A 20,384-nucleotide genomic window follows, 5' to 3' on the forward strand; every position below is an offset into this window, starting at 1 on the left:
GTTTTGAAAATTGCATTATACGTAGGTAAAATATTTTGGGGAAAGTTAGGTAAAGAGTGAATTTGAACATGGAAATTCTGTACTATTTTTGCAACTTTTAAGTAAGTCTACAGTTATTCCAAAATAAAAAATTGAATATCTTTTATAATAGTTACATCTATTTTCTTTCCTTTCCTTTCCGTCCCGCCCGCCCTTCCTTTCTTTTTTGCTTTCTGCCACCCCCCTGGCCTCTCGTCCTTTCTCCCTCCCTCCCTCCCTCTCTTCCTTCCTTCCTTCCTTCCTTCCTTCCTTCCTTCCTTCCTTCCTTCCTTCTTTCCTTCCTTCCTTCTTTCCTCTCTCTCTTTCTCTATCTCTCTTTCTTTCTCTCTCTCTCTCTCTCTGTCTGTCTTACTCTGTTGCCCAGGTTATAGTACAGTGGTGCAATCAGAGCTCACTGCAGCCTTGAACTCCTGGGCTGAACTGAACAAGTTACCTTCCCCTATCAGCCTCCTGAGTAGCTGAGACTACCAGCATGTTCCACCACACCCAGCTATTACTTTTTTTTTTTTTTTTTTTTTTTTTTTGTAGAGATAGGGTCTCATTATGTTGCCCAGGTTGATGATTTTGAACTCCTGGGCTCAAGTGATCCTCCTACCTTGGTCTCCCTTTAAAGTGCTGGGATTACAGGCACGAGCCACTGTGCCTGGTCTGTTTTCTTTTAGACTTTAGACAATGGTCCCTAGAAGGAGGGAGATTTGGGGACAGGAATCTAATCATATCACATGGCTTATTAATTTTCAAGTGGAACCCCTTTACTTATGTTTCAAAGTGAGGAAAATAAGAAGTTCTTTGCCAGTTCTGGCCAGTGGAATTAGAATAATTGCTTTCATGGCATCAGACACCACCCAGTACATGCTGAAAATATGGATCTTGAAAAGACAATTGCTAATCTATGTAATACGGTTTTCCACTGATCTGTTAATAAATTCATTTTTCCTGCTCCTTATTTTTCTACAAGTAGATTAAACGGATTATACTATAATTAAATTTGACTCAACAAGAGGCAGTGCTTTAGAGCAATGAACTATTGGGAGGCCAGCATGGTATTCCTAGCTTTACTGCTGATTTATGGGCTAAGGACAAAGCACCCCCATTTCACAGTGCCTCGACTTTTCCGTGTATAGAGTGAGGTAAACAATGTCTCAGAGGGATGTGGTGCCGCTTTATAAGCTCTATATTCTAATTGAGCTCCAAATTCCTTTATAGAAAGGTGCTCTTTGAAGAATTAAAGATGTATTTGTATTGTTGTTGTGACTCAATAGAAATGAAGCTTTAAAATCTAATTTTAAAAGTCTCCTCCTGCACAGTACATTATCCACGTTCTTAAACACTGCAATCAACTATGCACCGAGTTGCTCTGTGATATTTATTAAAAATAAAGAAGGCACCACAAAGACAAACTGTAGAACATTTTCAAAGCCATGTGCAGGGGTTTAACTGCAGGACTTCCACTGAAGTTAATGGGACTCATACTGGCAAATTGCAGGCACCACTTTGAAAATTTACCCCATAGTGACAGTTTAATGCTTCTTATTGATCATACAGTTTCAGATAACATCTCAAGGCAAAAAGGGACAATTTCTCAAAAGAAATAAACAATCTTTAATGAAATAATTCTGCACTGCAATCATCATAACTAAGAGTATGGAATAGAGTCCTTTGGCAAGGGGGCTCTTAGGAAATGCTTACTGGTGATACCACTGGGCTGTAAAACAGTTTCCATCACATTCTAATTCCAGTTCCTCATAGAAAAATAACACTTTTTTAAAAAAAATGTAAAATTTTATGTTTTAAGGGTAGAAATATAGAAACAGAAAATTCAGAGGATTATTTCCTTATAAACTTACATTTATATTTTTCAGAATGGGTAATAATTTGTATATTGCTGATATGAGGTTCCAACAGTCATAGATGACTAAAAAACCCAGGGCATTAAACAGCCATACTTTTTGTTGCCTGATTAATGTTGCTGTTCATAACCGGAATAGTATTCATATTAGGCCTGCCAGGAACCTGTTGGACCTTTGCCTGGTGGCCTGTCTTTAGAAGGAACCTTGATTCAGGGTAGCAGAGCCTACATGGCCTTCAGCTGTGACCCCTGCCTGTCTCCTCTATCACCTTCTGCCGTTCTCCCCACTGCTCATTGAGCTCCAGCCACAAGACCTTATGTCTCCACCTTGAACAACCGAAGCTCAACAAGTGTTAATAATCCTTGCAATTACTATTCCCTGACCTGGAAAGATCTGTGTCTAAACCTTCTCATGGCTGTCTTCTTCTTAATATTCAGGTCAACTCAAGTGTCAACTACTTAGAAAGACTTTCTCAGACCACCCAAGCTAAGGTAGCCTCTACTCTTTCTGTTTTATTTTCTTCATTGTGCTTATCTGTAGCTGACATTATCTTGTTTTTCAAAAACATATTTGTGTATTGTTTTTCTTTGTCCACACGAATATGATCTCTATAAGAAGGAAGACCTTGTCCATTTGGTGCCATACAGGCTCTCCAGCATCCATAAGCATGCCTGGACATGGCAGAAATTGTATAAATGTTCGGCGGATGACTCAAACATAATTTGAAAACCTGGGGGTAATCCTTTGCTTCTTTGTTTCATACAATCACTCATGATATTCCATAGCCTTCTTTCTAGGACTACTTCAATTTCCATCACCTTTGCTTTGTAACACCATAATTATAGTATACTTCCTTTCAGTTTTGCCATTCTCTAAGGGCACAGGAGAGTCTATTCTTACAGTCAGGGACCATGTTTTAGTTGCTTTTGTATCCTTTATACCTAAGATTGTGTTTGGCACATAATAAATACTTTGTCTGTGAATGAATTTTCTTATGTAACATGTGATAGTACAGAATGTTAATACAGTATATCATAGTGCTCTACTAAAGTTTATAGAAAGAGTGCAAAATAATCCTTAGTTATTCATTCTCCTCTTTGGAAATAAATTTTCTTCATGTGGTCCAATCGTATCAGCTAATCAAGCTACCTGGTAAGTTCAACTTTCAAGTCTGTGTACCAGGTCAACAATTACCTAAATTACCAATAGTTTATTAATGTTAAAAAACATTTGAAGGTATTCCTGCGAGTGATGCTACTTACTCTCGAGATGTCTCCAATTTGGAAATACCCAGGGAGCCTCATGATAACATCAACTCAAGAGCATGCAAGTTTGATGCAGGCCAAGTCAGTCTATTTTAGGTCCTAATTTCCCCTTCAGGTTAGAGAGCAGCAATAGGTAACATAATTTAGTTAATATAATTAAGGCTGATACTGCATTTAATGTTCTATAAAGTCTGGCTTTTCTTTAAAGATTTTGAATTACTAATGATAAGCATAATAGTATCATGTTCTTTTGTTTACAAGTTGATGACAATAGATAAGGCTCAATTAAATTTAATTTTAAAATGCTAATAAACAGTAAAGACAATTTTCCAGTTGGGTATGTATACTTTTCTAGAGTGAAATAAAGAGAAATAAATCCAGGTTCTTTCACCTATCATTTTTTTTTTAACTTTGGGCATATTTCTTAAGTCTTGTCTTACTTCCTCGTCTATAAAATGGGACATTATAAAGGACAGGCATGGTGTCTCACACCTGTAATACCAGCACTTTGGGAGGCTGAGGCAGGTGGGTCACTTGAGGCCAGGAGTTCAAGACCAGCCTGGCCAACACAGTGAAATCCTATCTCTACTAAAAATGCAAAAATTAGCTGGGTATGGTGGTGTGTGCCTGTAGTCCCAGCTACTCGGGAGGCTGGGGCATGAGAATGGCTTGAACTCAGGAGGTGGAGGTTGCAGTGAGCTGAGACTGTGCCACTGGACTCCAGCCTGGGTGATAGAGGGAAACTCTGTCTCAAAAAATACAATACAATACAATACAATACAATACAATACAATACAATACATAGGGACATTACAAAACTTACGTAGAATTAAATAAGACCATATTTATAAAGCGCTTAGAGTAGTACCTAATATATAGTAGTTCTCAGTAAATATCAGCTATTATTAACTAGAGGGATTAAAATTGTTTTAATGTTTTTGTGATCAGTCAATCCAACAGGTTTTAATTGTCCTCAGATGGTCCAGTTAATCACATGGAAGGAATCTATGTGCACTGAGGGAGTTTGAACACTTAGAAGTAAAAAGTCACAGAAGAGCATATGACTAACAGAAAATAAGTGAAATAATATAATTTCTACTAAAGGGGAAAAGGGAGTAGAAGGTATAGAAAATAATGTCACTCAAGAGTAAGTCTCTTGGAACAAAAGATAGAGAAGACAGAAACAGAAAAATGCTGTCTCAAATCAATTTAGAACACAGTTGCAGTTTTGGGAGTCTGTGATCTAACTTTTGAACACATTAGCAACTTAAGTTGCCTTTTAATAAGATGAAATCATAGGTATATTAGAGTAGCCTCAGCCATCTGGTTGATTTTAATAAAGGCTTCAATTTTATTTTATCCACGTAGGATAAAATAAAATTTTATTTTATGCCTCTTTTGTCCTCTTGTGGAAATAATTACACTGAAAATAAACTGTTAAAATAACAATAAGAAACCAACTTACACTTAGCATCAAATACAGATCCAAGACTAATAACAGGCTGGTATTTTCTCACTGAGACTGCCTGCAAGACTGAAAAATATGGCCCTGTTATATCTGCCTTTGGAAAGCGTCACCAAGGAATCTAAAAAAAACCACTGTGAGAAGTAATTTGTTGGCTTCCTGACACATCAGGCTCATTATTGGTGTTCCGAATTTCAGCCTTTGGTCTATCTGCAATTTTTGGGTAGGTCAGTAATGAAAGCTAGAAAAAAGAATGACTATGAAATCAGTCTTAGAGGTTATTCACAAATTCTTTATCCAGTGTTATCGGGTGAGTGTTTTGTGTTTTCACATAGAGAAATCATAAAGCAGCCTGTCCAGGTAAATGAAGGGCAGCTTGGGTGGTCATCCCAAAACACATTTGACTGTCCAAATCAGCAATGCAGCAATTAGTGCTCATAGCTCTAGACAAGTTATTATGACAGAAGAGTCTTAGAGGAGACATAAAAATTGAACAGATAGATATGAGGAAGAATTTTATATTCGAGATAAGATTTTACCAATTTTCAAAGCAAATGCTTAAAACCAAGCAGAGATAAATCAATATACAGTAGTAATGAAAGAAAGTACCTAATTAAAAAGAGTTAAATAGATTTGTTTCTTCCCTTATGTTACAATTGTTTAAAATACGTTTTCCAAACACAAATACGTAATGATTTTATGATTTGTGAAATCAATGAACTTTTGAAATGCTCTTGGTTTTGGTTAGGGTGCAGGGGTAAGGAAGGTGGGCAGTTCAGAAGGGGACATGCTAAAATCTTTAGGAATTAGTCCATAAAACTTCTATCAATTGGGCCTTTGTCAAAAGGGTGCAATACTACATGAGACTTGTTAGCTGACCACTGTAGCAGCTTCAGTCTGTTTCCAACTGGAAAGAAAAACATTGGTGTGCTTACAGAAAGCATTTCCCAGGTTGAAGGCACAATCTACCACAATCTTTTCTATGTTCTTTTCTCGAATGCTCAAGACTTCTAAAAACATTTGGGTGTGTACTTGGCATATTCAGAGTAATCAAATCTTACAAATATATGAAGTTTTGAGAGGTTTTAGCTACATTTCCAAACATCCATTCAGAACAGTTATCATGGACAGATAAGAGATGCTATTCCTTTTTTCATTTTGTCACAGTAAATTAGGTTGAACAAGCGGACTACAGTGTTCACTTTAGTATTTTACCAGTTACATCAAGCATTTTTATGAACCTGTTGGACAGGCCTAGAAATAGTCTCAATAGTCATCTGGTACAGCTTGCTGCCTTTAGGAAGATGATGTTTGATTCTTTAGTGTAGGTTAAATTTTACTGACCTCATACTGATAAGTAAGCCACATTTGAACATGCTTCACTATAACATCCATTCAGCTGGACCATGGGTCAAACATGTACATTTAATAAAAGATTAAAAAAATTCATAGTTATCCTAAGTACAAATGTAGACTTGGTTCTAATGGGGATTCATTATATATATTTATCCATGAAATTTTCTTCCAAAGCAATTAATTTACTAGAGGTAAAATATCTAAATAAAGAAAAGGTCTGAAAGGTTTACAAAACTGCAATTATGCCTAAACCATGTCTTACTAGTACTTTTTTGAGACAGGGTCTTACTCTTTTTACTCAGGCTGGAGTGTAGTGGCAGGAACATGGCTCACTGCAGCCTCAAACTCCTGGGCTCAAGTGATCCTCCAGTCTCAGCCTTCTGAGTAACTGGGACTACAGGTTCGTGTCACCATGCCCGGCTAATTTTTAAATTTTTGTAGAGACAGGGTCTTTCCATCCCAGGCTGGTCTTAAACTTGGGGGGTCAAGTGATCTGCCTTCCTCAGCCTTCCAAAGGGCTGGGATTACAGGCAGGAGTGACTGCGCCAGGCATCATACTACATTTTTAAGGTCACTATTGATAGGTCTAAAGGCAAGTAAGATTACAGATAACATAACACCATTTTTAGAACTACATGTTATATCAAGACCTTCAAGGACCTGAGACAGGAAGACAAAGACTAAAGGACTAAGATGTGTTGATGTATCCATAGCCGAAAACAGCTATCAAAAGGCAGCAGACATCTGGGAAAAAGCTTTCTTTTTCGCATGGAGGCCAGAGATACATTGGCATTGCTTCTGGAATTGGAACAAAGCCAATGTTTAATTGGTTTTAAAATCTGGAATGAAACATTTTTCCAGTCATCCATGAACTGACCTTATCCTGTAGAAGTTGAGTGAATCTTGGCTAACCATCTGCCTTGTGAATTGTTTTGTTTGGGCCCCTTATGGGACAGAAAGTACTTGTTGTGCAGTAGTTTCACATCAAGTTACAGTCCTTTGTAATGCTGCCTGAGTAGAGAATTCAGAGAGAAAAAACCATCTCCAGGGAGAAAAATCTAATGCCTTCACTAATATGCCTTGGGGCTTTATGAACCTGCAAGGCTTGGAGTTACCACCTACTTTGCTCCATACCTTAGCATGATGGCTTCCAAAAAGAAGTAAAGCTTATTATTGGAGAAGATAGACAGCTGGACAAACAGACTGAATTCATGAGGGCCAAACAAGATATTTTAAGATAGATTTAACTGAGAATTCCACTAGATTCACTATTGTAACACCAATGCCTCACACACAGCCACATTTCCATAAATTCTGGTTTAGTAAGTGGAGACTTTTGAGATGTGCATACTATGAAAGAAGTATGGAATAAAGGATTCTTCTTAACAGTGTCCATGGATGGTGATACACTTTCTTCCTTAAATCCACTCTGCCCCCACCATAGGGAACAGGAGTAAGGGAGGAAACTAAGAAAATTACTCAACAATTCCTGACTCCTAAAACAAAACAGAAAACCTATGCTAGCTGAAGAAGATAGCCTAAACTATTTTGTAAATTAAAAACCTACTTTTTCAGGTTGAAAATAGTTGAAATAAACAAGCCTCATCAAGAATTTGCAGTATTTGGGTTTGAATGGCTGCCTAAGAAGCGAGAAAGACAAAAAAGCAAGAAAGCCAAATTTAGCTGCTAAATAATAATAATAATAATAATAGCTTTTACATAGACTTTTCAATTTTATAACACTTTTAAATATTACTGGGAAATGCCAGATCTTAATTCCAGAATGCTCTATGGCATCTTCATTAGGAAGTACAATTTCAAGCTGGAACCCAGGTGAAGGATGTCTCTCAGAAACCATAGCAGCTAGGGAGGTGCAGAGATGTGCCATGTATTTGAGTATTTTGGGTTGGAGGGTAGAGGACTCATGTTTTAGGGTGTAGAGCACTTTGTCCAGTCTACAGTTACCAATGCATTAAGTAAACCATACTTATAATCATTTTTGAAGAATGTTAATTGATATGCATTACCAGTACCAATGTATTGCCATCTATTCCAGCTGATCCAGAGCATAACCTGGTGTCATACTGTAGAGCAAAAAGGGTTTTTTATACTCACTGAAATCAATGTTCCCCTAAATCAGGGCAACACTGGAGAACCATGTATTTCCATATAAGTTAATCGATATAAGTGGGTATTCTAGAGCCAGATTGCCTGGCTAAAATTCCAGCTCTACCATTTAGTAGCTGTATGAATTCAGCAACTAACTCAGCCTCTCTTCACCTCAAATTCTTCAACTGTAAAATGGGGATAATAAAAATATCTACCTCATAGTGCTGTGGAGTCAACATTAAATGAGTCAACATTTTCAAAACACGAGTGCCTGGTCCATGATAAGTACTCCATGGATGTTAGCTTTTAATATTAATCAAATATTGCAAAACAGGAGATAGAAGAAAAGAATGTTGGTGTCATCAGTCCAGGTATCTGAGACTCTGATATTCACCTATAACACAGAAGGGCTTTCGAGCAAACCTCAGTCTTCCTTGCCATCCTCTATACCGACAACAGCAACCCGCAGACCAGATTCGAATGATGAACTCCAAACCAAAGACGACAATCATCACGAACTCCTAAAATATCAGATAAGACATATCAGAGAGAAGCATTATGGAGCAAACCACAGTAAGAAGCTCTATGAATATTTTTGGACATTTAGGCACTTTGTCTAAAGGATCTAGTTGTTAATATCTAAAGTTAAGAACATTTCCTTTTTCCAAATCAAACTAAATCTGAAGAGCATTTGAACCTCATACTGTCTGCATTTCCTATCATGGAATGCTCTTCCTTTTCAAGTCACTAATACTTTGCAAATTTGGGAGTCAGTTTCAATACTAAATGTGCAGGCTGAATAATGGATCTCTCTCGTCTGGAATTTATAGTGTAGCTGACTTTAGCTACCCAGTAACATGTGAAATATCCGAAATAAAATAGCGAATCCTGAAATATAATGGCAAGTTTTACAGAAAATAGAGCTTCATTTTGCTGCAAGGAGTGACATAATCTCTAAATCTTCGAGAGTTGTTCTCAGAGAAAAAGAAGCAAATATTTAGAAGTATACTGAATTCTTTCGTTACAGTGTCAAAATCTCCTTAAAAAACAGTAAGTTTCAAAAGTATTACAGTGTGAGACACATATCCTTTGCGAGAAATGAGACCCTGAATCCTTCCGATCTGAAGCTTGTTAATTATTATGCTGCCCTTTGGCAAGAGCTGCCTAGAAAACAACACCTGCTCCAGGAAAATGACTGAGATTATTTAGGAAGAGTTGTGAGTTAACCCTGGGGAAAGGCCAGCTAAAGTGGCTCATTAAACAGTCAGTGATAGAATGAAAAACCAAATGGAATTTGTAAAATGAAAGCATTTCTGGAGCAAGCTTAGCACGGTCATCTTCTTGTCCCTATAGGGACAGGCACTTAATTTATCAAAATTGTTTTTCCTTTAAAAATAATTTCCTTTCTTGTTTTAAAACAAGGGTTGATTCAACATTTATAATGTAGAGCAATATTTATAGATTTTTATCATAATAGCTTAATTGTGAAAGTAATATATTATCTTTATTAAAACTTCCAAACATCACAGAAATAGCAGAGAAAGTAAACATTCTAACCTACTCCCCACTCTCCCATTCTACTCGCAGGATAAAAACTGTTACCAAATTTATTAAAGTGGCATTTTTGTTGCAAATTTCAGGCAAATGTCTGTTTCTTTAGTTAGAGCATGGGATGATATGCTGCACTTTTGAAAGGACTAGTAGAGCTATCATTCTATCCTTCTTTTATTTTGCACTAAGTAATCCACAAATATTTCTCATGATGGGAAATAAATATCCAATATCATCACTGCTTACTCACCGTTATTCAAAACTACTTATAGGATAAACCTTCAAAGATGACTTTATGCAGATAACCAAAACGAGGGTCAACATACACTTATTAATAATCCGAAGGTTGTGTCTGGTTTTGGCTTTGTTTTGGTTTTGAATGGATATCTGGCTAGTTGAGTCTGTTCATTTATTAAGGTATCTAAAGTGCCAGATCATTTGTTGTTAATCCAGCACATCTTTCCAAATACAGAAAACATACTCAAGCCCAAAATGCCCATGTAGTTGTGCCTGTGCCCAACTTAGGTTAAATGGCAGATCCACTTTTTAATCCCTGCCCCTAATTCCTACTTATGCCAGGACATTTGGAACGCCAGTTGTGAGTACTCATATTATAAGGGATCCCAAGAAAATCCCAAATGTGGCATGTGTCCCCGAACACTACTGTGTAGTAATTTTTGTTTTTCATGGAAACAGATGACACCAGTATGTCCACTGTTCTTAACAAATGACAGATGCCCATTGTTCTTAGGTATGTCAAGGTCACTGCACTATTCCTATGTTGCAGTAAGGCAGGATAAATTACATTTACAAGTTCTTTATTCAAGCCCTATTGTTCAGAAATATTGTTTACTCCTTTTTTTTTTTAAGGAATTGAGGGAAAAATGACAGGAGAGTCTCAAAATTCATAAAGCGAAACTAATAGGGTTGAAAGGAAAAATAGACAAATGTTAAGTCATATTTGTGGACTTCATCACCACACCTTATCCTTGCTCAGAACTATGGGCATAGAACTACTAGAAAGAAATTTAACAAGTATGTGAACTATTTGAACAATGCATTCAACCTACAGGATCTGACAGATATGAGACATTTCACCTAACATCAGCAGAATACACATTTTTAAAAAGCATCCATGCACATTTATTAAGATAGATTATGTTCTGGGTCATAAACAAATTTCAACAAGTTTAAAAGAATAAAATCAGACAGAATGTGTTCTCAAGCCACAATGTAATAAAACTAGAAATCAATAACAGGAAGACAAGCAAATCTCTAAACATGTGGAAATTAAACAATATTCTTCTCAGTAATCCATTAGTCAAAGAGAAAGTCTCAAAAAATTAAAAAAATACATTGAACTGAATGAAAATAAAAAATGACATAACAAAATATGTAGGATGCAGTAAAAGCAGTGCTAAGAGGAAAATTTACAGCACTAAATGCTTACATTATAGATGAAGAAAGGTCTCATATTAATAATCTTAGTTCCTACCTCAAGAAATTGGAAAATAAACCCAAAGGAAGAAGACAGAAGGAAATAATATAGAAAAGAGCATAAATTAATGAAACTGAACACAGGAAAACAATATGGAAAATCCATGAAACAAAAAAGTAGTTCCCTGAGAAAATCAACAAAGTTGATAAATCTCTTTCTTGAAAGCTGACAAAAATCCCCAATGTCAGGAATGTAATAGGGGATATCACTACAGTTTCTACAGCCACTGAAAAAATGAAGGAGTACTATGAGTAACTTTATGCACATACACTTGATAACTTAGAAGAAATGGACCAAATACTTTAAAACTACAAGCTACCAAAACTCAACAATGAAGAAACAGACAATCTAGGTAGCCCTATAACCTCTAAAGCAATTGAATTGATAGTTAAAATCTCCCCAAACAGAAATGTCCAGGCCAAATGGTTTCACTGGGAAAATCAACCAGACATTTAAATAAGAATATATCATTTTCACACAATTTCTCCCAGAAAATAGAGGAGAAAAAACTTCCTCAATCTTTTTATGAAGTCAGTATTACCCTGACACCAAAACCAGACAAAGACAATAAAACGAAGCAAAACAAAAACTACATACCAACATATATCATAAACTTAGACACAAAAATCCTCAACAAAATATTAGCAAATATTTTTGCTAGTCAATCAGTCAATATACAGGCAAGTAGGATGTATTCCAGGTATGCAAGGCTAGCTCAATGGTCAAACTCAATCAATATAATGCATTATACAATAAAGCTAAAGAAAAAAATATAACCATATAAATTGATGAAGAAATAGCATTTGACAAAATCCAACACCCATTTATGATTAAAAAAACTCTCAGGAAGTTAGGAAAAGAGGTTTAACAGTTTAATTAGATAAATAGCATTTACAACAAACCTAACATCATACTTAATAGTGAAAGACTGAATGCTTTTCCCTAATATTAAGAACAACCAAGATGTATATTTTCATCACTCTTATTCAAGATAGTATTGTAAGTTATATTAATAGTTGCTGCAATAAACCAAATAAAAGAAAAAAAAAGGCATGCAGTTTGGAAAGGTAAACATAAAATGGTCTCTATTTACAAACGACATGACTGTCTACAGAAAAATCCAAAGGAATCTGCGAAGACACTCTTGAAACGAGTGAGTTCACTAAGGCTGCACGATATATGATCAATGTAAAAAATGAATCATTTCTTTATACTAACAATGATCATATGGAAATGAAAATTAGAAACAATATTATTTATAATAATTCCAAATAAAAATAAAACTTAAATATCCACTTAGAAAAACACATACAGTTTATGTACATTGAGATTACAAAATGCAGATAAAAGAAATCAGAGAAGACCTAAATAAGTGAGGAGAAACACCGTGTTTATGAATTGGAAGACTCAACATAGTAAAGATGTCAGTTCTTCCCAAATTGATCTGCAGGTCTAATAAAATTCCTGTCAAAATCTCAGCAATTTTTTTTGGGGGGTAGATACAAACTTATTTTAAAATTTATATGGAAATGCACAGGACCTGGAATAACTAAAGCAATGCTGTCAAAGAAGAATAAAACAAGATCAGTCACTTTACCTGACATTAACGCCTACTATTATAGCTCCAGTAATCAAGACTGTGGAGGGATAGACATATAGAACATATAGACATATAGAACAGTGAACAGAATGGAGAATTCAGAACTAGGCCCACACAAATATGCTCAATTGATTTGTTTTAAAGGTGCAAAAGCATTTCAATGGATGAAGAAGAGCCCTCAACAAATGATGCTGGAAAAATTGAACTTCTATAGGCAAAAAAGTGGACCTTAATCTATACTTCCTATCTTATGAAAATCACTTAAAATGGACAATGGGTTTAAAATTAAACATAAAATAATAAAATTTGTAGTAAAAAAAATGGAGACGGCCGGGGGCGGTGGCTCACGCCTGTAATCCCAGCACTTTGGGAGGCCGAGGTGGGCGGATCATGAGGTCAGGAGATCGAGACCATCCTGGCCAACACGGTGAAACTCTGTCTCTACTAAAAATACAAAAAATTAGCCAGGCGCGGTGGTGGGCGCCTGTAGTCCCAGCTATTCGGGAGGCTGAGGCAGGAGAATGGCGTGAACCCGGGAGGCGGAGCTTGCAGTGAGCCGAGATGGTGCCACTGCGCTCCAGCCTGGGCGACAGAGTGAGACTCCGCCACAAAAAAAAAAAAAAAAAAATTGGAGACATTTTTAGGATTTGGACTAAGCAAAGAGTTCTTAGTCTTGACATCAAAAGCAGAAGTTATAAAAGGAAAAAATGAGAAATTGGACTCTATCAAAAGTAAAAACTTACTCCATGGGAGCCCATGTACTAAGGATAAAAAGACAAGCCATAGACTGGGAGAAAACGTTTGTAAACCACATATCTGACAAAGGACTAATATCTAAAATATATAAAGAAACCTTAAAATTCAACAGTAAAAAACCAAAACCTCAATTAGAAAATCGGCAAAGATATAAACAGGATATTCATAAAAGAGGACATACATAAAAGAGGTTACATATATGGCAAAGAAGCACATGAAAAGATATTTGACATCATTAGCCATCAGAAAAATGCAAATTAGATCACAATGATATCACTACACAGCAAGCAGAATGTATAAAATAAAAAATAGTGGCAAAAAATAGTGACAACACAAAATGCTAGGGAGGGTGCCGAGAAGCCGGACCATTCAAACACTGCTGATGGGAATGTGAAACAGTATAGTCCCTCTGATCATGGTAGTTTCTTATAAAGTTGGACATATAGCTACCATATGACTCAGCAATTGTACTCTTGGGCATTCATGTCAGAGACATGAAAACTTATGTTTGTACAAAAACCTGTACATGAATGTTCACAGCAGAATTATTCATAATGACCAGACCTCAAAAACAGCCCAGATATCCTTCACCATGAGAATGGTTAAACAAGCTCTGTTGCCTTCATACCATGGAATGCTACTCAATAATAAAAATGAATCAACTATTGATACACAGAGTAACATAAATGAATTGCCAGGGAATTATATTAAGCACAAAAAAAGCCAGTCTTGAAAAGTTATACAGTGTATTATTCCATTTATATAACATTTTTGAAATAAAAACATTTCAGATACGGAGAACAGATTAGTGGTTGCTGGCGTCAGGCTGGGGAAGGGAAGAGGTGTGCAAGTGTGAAGGAGAAGGTGGATGTGATTAGAAAGGGGCAACTTGAGAGATCCTCATTACAATGGAATTGTCCAATATCTTGACTGTTGTGTTAGATATACTAATCTCTGCATGTGATAAAACTGTACAGAGCTAATACCGCCCCCCCGACCACAAATGTATTCAAGTAAAACTGGAGAAATCTGAATGAGATTTGTGAGCTGTATCAATATTATTATCCTGGTTGTGATATTATACTATAGTTTTACAAAATGTTACCTTTTTGGGAAATTGGGTAAAGTATACACAGGATATGTCTACTATATCTTACAATGGCATGTGAATCTACAATTATCTCAATAACAATTTACATTAAAAAAAGCCATTACCAGCAATCTAGACAATGGGATAGATTCATAAGAGGAAAAGTGTTCTTCTTCAAATCCAGATGCTGGGTCTGATCTCACTGTGTTTTGTTTAGAGGTACTCTTTAAATCCCCCTTTGGATGGGGTCTCACTGTTTTATTTTCATATGAGTTGAAAATATAAAAATTTGTTACATTCAGTTGAGATTATTTAAATTAGGGATGGTTCTTCTGACCCTTGCTGGGTAAGCCATGAGACAAGTTCTGGTGCCTTTGCCGCTGTACCTCAGGATAAAGCAGTTCATTTTCTCTTGCTTGGTTTTAGTTGAAATAAAATGCTCGCTATTTACTGAAATGGCAGCTGAAGAGATTAGTGAATAATATTCAGAATATTTGACTTATCTGGAGGAAAGCTGTAGTGGAAATTTGATGTTATTAACAATGGTCCTGTCCTTCCTTATTGAAGCCCCTAGAAGCTTGGCTTTGATAGCTCTTTACAAAAGCAAAGGCAATCAATGTTTATTATTTTTATCACTTACCTTGCAGGAGTTACAGTGTTTCCTCATTTGTCCTCACATAATTTTGGTAAAACATAGAAGACCTTTCTTATTTTTCTTAAATGATAAGGATATTAAGAAGCCTAAGAGGCAGTGGTGGCTGGGCGCGGTGGCTCATGCCTGTAATCCCAGCACTTTGGGAGGCCAAGGCAGGCAGATCATGAGGTTAGGAGATCGAGACCATCCTGGCTAACACAGTGAAACCCCATCTCTACTAAAAATACAAAAAATTAGCTAGGTGTGGTGGCAGGCACCTGTAGTCTCAGGTACTGAGGACTACAGGAGGCTGAGGCAGGAGAATGGCGTGAACCCAGGAGGTGGAGCTTGCAGTGAGCCGAGATCTCGCCGCTGCACTCCAGCCTGGGCGACAGAGCAAGACTCTGTTAAAAAAAAAAAAAAAAAAAAAAGGCAGTGCTAGAGCTAGTCCTGAATTTTATCTACAATATATTTTGAGAATACCAATCCATATTAACCCTCTTTTCCAGACATTAAAGAAGCCTCTTCGTATGTCATACCTGAGAACTGTGATTCAATTTAATTGATATATATAACTCTGCTGTACCATTTGAGGTTTAAATTATGCTCTTGCAGTTATTTTGTTTTTAGTTACTTAAAATTGTTTTAGGCAGATTGATTTTTTGGGTACAAATTCACAGTGCTTAAAAACTCATGTTCCAGTTGTTTTCTCATTAATTAACAGCACTGTTCATTAAAACACAGTGACCTTTGTCTAATCTACAAGCTGTCTTCTGTGACCATTAGTTTTTTCTGGTTTTATGCCATCAAATAGCATTTTCGTGAAGATGAAATGCCGACATTACAAACCCTGTGACATTTGCACCAATTCTTGAAGAGCTGTGGCTAATTAGACATACATAATTAGAACTATTGCTTTTATTCAGAATATCAACATAATCAATTCCCAGCTATTTTTGTTCCTTTTTGTGTGTGTGCATATACTTAAAGTAACACAGGGCTAGCAGATCAGCACGCCTCTTTACATAATCCCTGCAGGGAAAGAATTTGTGATGTAAACTGCATCGTAAAACGCAAAAAAAGAAGGCATCAGTCAGAAGGATTGCAGTTATAATTCTATGTAATGTGGAAAATTCTACTAGTTTAACACATATTAGGGGAATGAAATTCAGATCCAGTGACGGCTCCAAACCTAAATCAAAATGTGGAAATATACAAAAGTAAATTATCTTCCGGAATTTTGTCTCTTTGGAGAGCAGAAAATATCCTAAAAACATGCTTACTAGCCATGACTTACAGAATATCACATACCATCATCAATCTAGCTAGCTTTCAGACTTCTCCTTACTTTTTGGGAAGGTATACTAGTGTATTGGAAGAGAATTTGAGGGAATGAATGTTTTTTACCAAAGGGACTAATTTGACCTGGAGTTGAGGACACATGGATATTTACAGAATCATTGCTGCACAGAGGTGGTTGTGAGAGCATGACAGAACTTCACTAAGTTGGCTAGCAGACACTTCGTGGGGTGGGTATGGGGAGAAGGGGGTCATAGAGGTGGGAGTAGGGTGGAGATAGGGGAAATTAGATTAAGGTGTGAAGGGGTATGGATGCTTCCTGCCTTGGAGAAAAATGACTGAGTTTGTTTTGACAGACTGTCACTGCGGCTAGCCTCATTGATTGGAAGATTGATTAGGAAGATATGATAGATGAATTTGAGTAGCTCCAGCAAAATCTAGTGTCTTAGTAGGTCTTCCCCCTTGGGATTAGTTGATTCCTGAATTTTCTTTATAAATGATTTATCCATTCAAGTTTTTCACACCTGTTAATATGCAAATCTGCTCCTGAAAAGTAACTCATTTAATCATACCTAAATAACAATGTTCATTTATCCCAGAGGTTCTTCAGAAGATCATAGGGAAGGCAATAGTTTGAAAATGTCCCATTTCAAATGACTGATTGACACTTTGTTACTAAGGAAGGATCAAGGCTGGTTTTTATCAGGTATTGAGGCCATGAGTTGAGACCATATGGGCTGGAGGCAGGAAGTGGGTGCCCCCTTCTTGGGGAAGAGTTGGGAACAGCAGGACATTCCTGGTTTACCCCTAGCTGCCTACCTGGAGTGGCCCTATGCATCCCAGTTACTAGTTGGGATGCCATGATGAGAGGACTTTTGTCCTCTCTTGTAGTGATTTTAGATCCTTAGGGATGGGTTGGCTCTTAGCAGCTATAATGCCTGCCTAGCATGAGCAGCCACCCAGATGAACCCTTCTGTGTTTACGTTTTATGTTCTGTAAGTCACATCTGCAACAGGGCACAGGATGTCTTAGGCTTTCCCCTTCACCTGCCACAGATGAAGTCCGCCCATGGGACCAAGCTGAAGTGGTGCCGTTTGTGGAGGAGCCTCGCTGAGGTTTTTTTGGTTGTCCATCCTCCCCCATCCAAAACCTATTTACCTTAATTGGTTTGAGGTTTCTATTTGGGCGTGTCTGCATGCCCAAATGATTCATGTCTGAATCATAAACACCAAGCTGGAAACATTGAAAATGGCTTGCTGCACCTTGAACTGGACCCAGATACCTATTCTGTTATGATTTTGTAAAATAATCACAAATTAACCAAGTCAACTTAGAATCAAAGCTGAATGTCCTGAATCAGATCAAAATGGAAACACCAAAAGAGTCTCCAAAATGAATGAAATCAAACGAAGTTTTCATTTGATTCAAATTGCTAATTTGTCTACTTCTCACTAATCTAGAGGCTTTTCTTCCTCTTAAGAACTACATGAGACCGGGAGTAGTGGTTCACCCCGTAATCTCAGCAGTTTGGGAGACCGAGGTGAGCGGATCACCTGAGGTCAGGTGTTCGAGATCAGTCTGGTTAACATGGTGAAATCTGGTCTCTACTAAAAATACAAAAATTAGCCAGGCATGGTGACAGGCGCCTGTAATCCCAGCTACTCAGGAGGCTGAGGCAGGAGAATCACTTGAACCTGGGAGGTGGAGGTTGCAGTGAGCCGAGATCAAAATTAAAATTTAAGATACACAAATTTAAATAAAATTCCTTAAAATAAAGAAGTATTTCTATTTAGAGAGCTATCCTGACCTTGAGAAATTACTACATGTCAGCCAAGTTGACTATAAAGCAAATCTTATCTTCTCATATTGGTGATATTTGTCCTGTGAATTGAAGTGGACCCTTGTGTCAAGACAAGAAATAGTACGGCTTCCGTGCTACTGAGAGTGAGAGGCAGGTCAGGGCTGGGCATGTTCTTAGAGAACTCTCAGAATTTTTATCTTTTCTACTGAGGAGTTATGTCTCCGTTCTTACAGCTGCCCTTCTTTGGACCAAAGGAATTGCTCTTACACTGGGAGATCCCTTGATTTCCAGAAAATCTGCTTCTTCCTTCTTTCTTGAGGGTATTTACAGAGTTTAGCATAACTAACTGCTCTACAATGTTGACTTTATTTCTAGATATTCTGCTTTTCATGAATTCATTTTATAAATGTCTACTGAATACCATAAACATGCAGGATATAAAGATCAGCAATGTGTTCTGTCACCCTCGAGGAGTTTATAATCTATTGGGGAAGATAAGACACACGACTAGACAACTCACAAAACCATGTGCCAGAAGTTCTGCTGAGTGGTGGTTTCTAGAGAAATGCCTTACCCATTATCGTAGCTCCTCTGCCTAGAGCAGGCCCTAGCAAAATGTTTGTTGAGGTTTCCTTCAGTTCAAGGCTTCAGGCTCAGCAAAACCCAATTAGCATACTGTTTCATTAATCTATTAAAATCAAAATTCTCAAAAAGAACTAGCTGGAGGTGGAAAAATGAGAATAAGTTAATTGGCCTATAATTTTCATTTCTGACCTGTCTATTCAGCTTTATGACACTAATTGCAATGAGAGGGCGAATGGCTTCTTACTGCAAGATGTCTTAGTGACAGTGTGGGCTTATTTTGATTAATGTAAGCTGGAGGACAGTAACTACCTAATTTCACTCCTATGGTTTATACCACTGAATGATTATATTTTCATTTGTTGTTACCCCATATCTCTTCTCTTTTTACATTTTACTAGCCTGAAAGAATTTTTCACTAATGGTTACACCATTGTTCTTAAGACAAGCTGCTGGGGGAAAGAAAGTGAGAGGCAGTTTATCCCTTTTATTTGAGCATATTTTAGGCAGAATCTCCAAATGTTTTAGTTCTTGGAGAAAACGGAACTTCAGGGTGGAGCCAGAGTGGCTCCTGAAGGCTAAGCAGAAGTGGTCAGTGTGTTTTATTTACTCAGTAACTAGGAAAGCAAAGGCTGTGTTGATGAAGGGGTAGAACCCAGAAAAGCTCAATGGTTGAGCTGTCAGTGGGGAAGACATTCTGCTTGTTGGTAGAATGTGAAAAACCTGGAAGAAATGGACACCTTTGGGATCATGGCTTTCAGAGGAGAAAAGGCTATTGGCAGGGTAGTGTTGGAGTCCTATAGAAATCAGATACAATCTTGCTTTCTTTCCATGCCCCTAGGCTTCTTGTGGACCGACATGTGCCACTGGGAGAAATCTCCTTGCCTCCTCAGGTCATTTGGCCAATTTTTTTCTAGACTTCCAACAAAACAGAAAACATTTTGAATCAAAACCTAGTCTTGCCTTCCTCCTCTTCTACATATGATGATTATTTTCCTTTATAAGCACCAAAGTGCATTTTATTACCTAAGATTATTTATTTTTCCAGTTACCAAAGTATATATTATTGGTGTAAATGTACTTGGTGGCAGTATGAATAATATCCTTTGGTGAGCTCTGACAGGTAGGAAAACACACCTTTCTGTGCATATTGCATGCATACTAATATGCTCACTTGATTTCAGAACTTGATATTGAAACTCAGTCAGTTAGGCTCATGCAAAAGGACAGGAAAGGCAAAAATCTCAGAATAAAAACTGACAGGAGGCCCTATTAACAGAACATATCACCACAAACAGAAACCGCATATTAGCTCTCAGTGCAATTTCTAATAAACATAAAGAAGTTAACTATCCTCAAAGTATATAAATCAATGGTATTGTAACAATATTCCATTAATCACACTTTCAAAATTAAGGAAAATTTAAAGTTTTCTGCCGCTTTGAACAACTAGATCACAAAGAAAAATCAAATACATGCAGGACCTTTT

At 37.0% G+C, this 20,384-nt stretch overlaps 1 protein-coding gene across 3 annotated transcripts in view; it reads right to left on the minus strand.

Annotated features, from left to right (window-relative positions):
- KCNQ5 (potassium voltage-gated channel subfamily Q member 5) overlaps window positions 1–20,384 on the minus strand; it is a 599,695-nt gene that overhangs the window by 166,148 nt on the left and 413,163 nt on the right. For all 3 annotated transcript variants that reach the window (XM_017871350.1, XM_017871349.1, XM_017871351.1), the window contains exon 3: window positions 8,479–8,605. In XM_017871350.1, the coding sequence (XP_017726839.1) occupies window positions 8,479–8,605 (127 nt within the window). The remainder of the gene's footprint in view (window positions 1–8,478; window positions 8,606–20,384) is intronic.

Source organism: Rhinopithecus bieti, unplaced genomic scaffold (genome assembly GCF_001698545.2).
Source record: "Rhinopithecus bieti isolate Rb0 unplaced genomic scaffold, ASM169854v2 scaffold_4709, whole genome shotgun sequence".
In the NCBI taxonomy this organism is placed as follows: domain Eukaryota; kingdom Metazoa; phylum Chordata; class Mammalia; order Primates; family Cercopithecidae; genus Rhinopithecus; species Rhinopithecus bieti.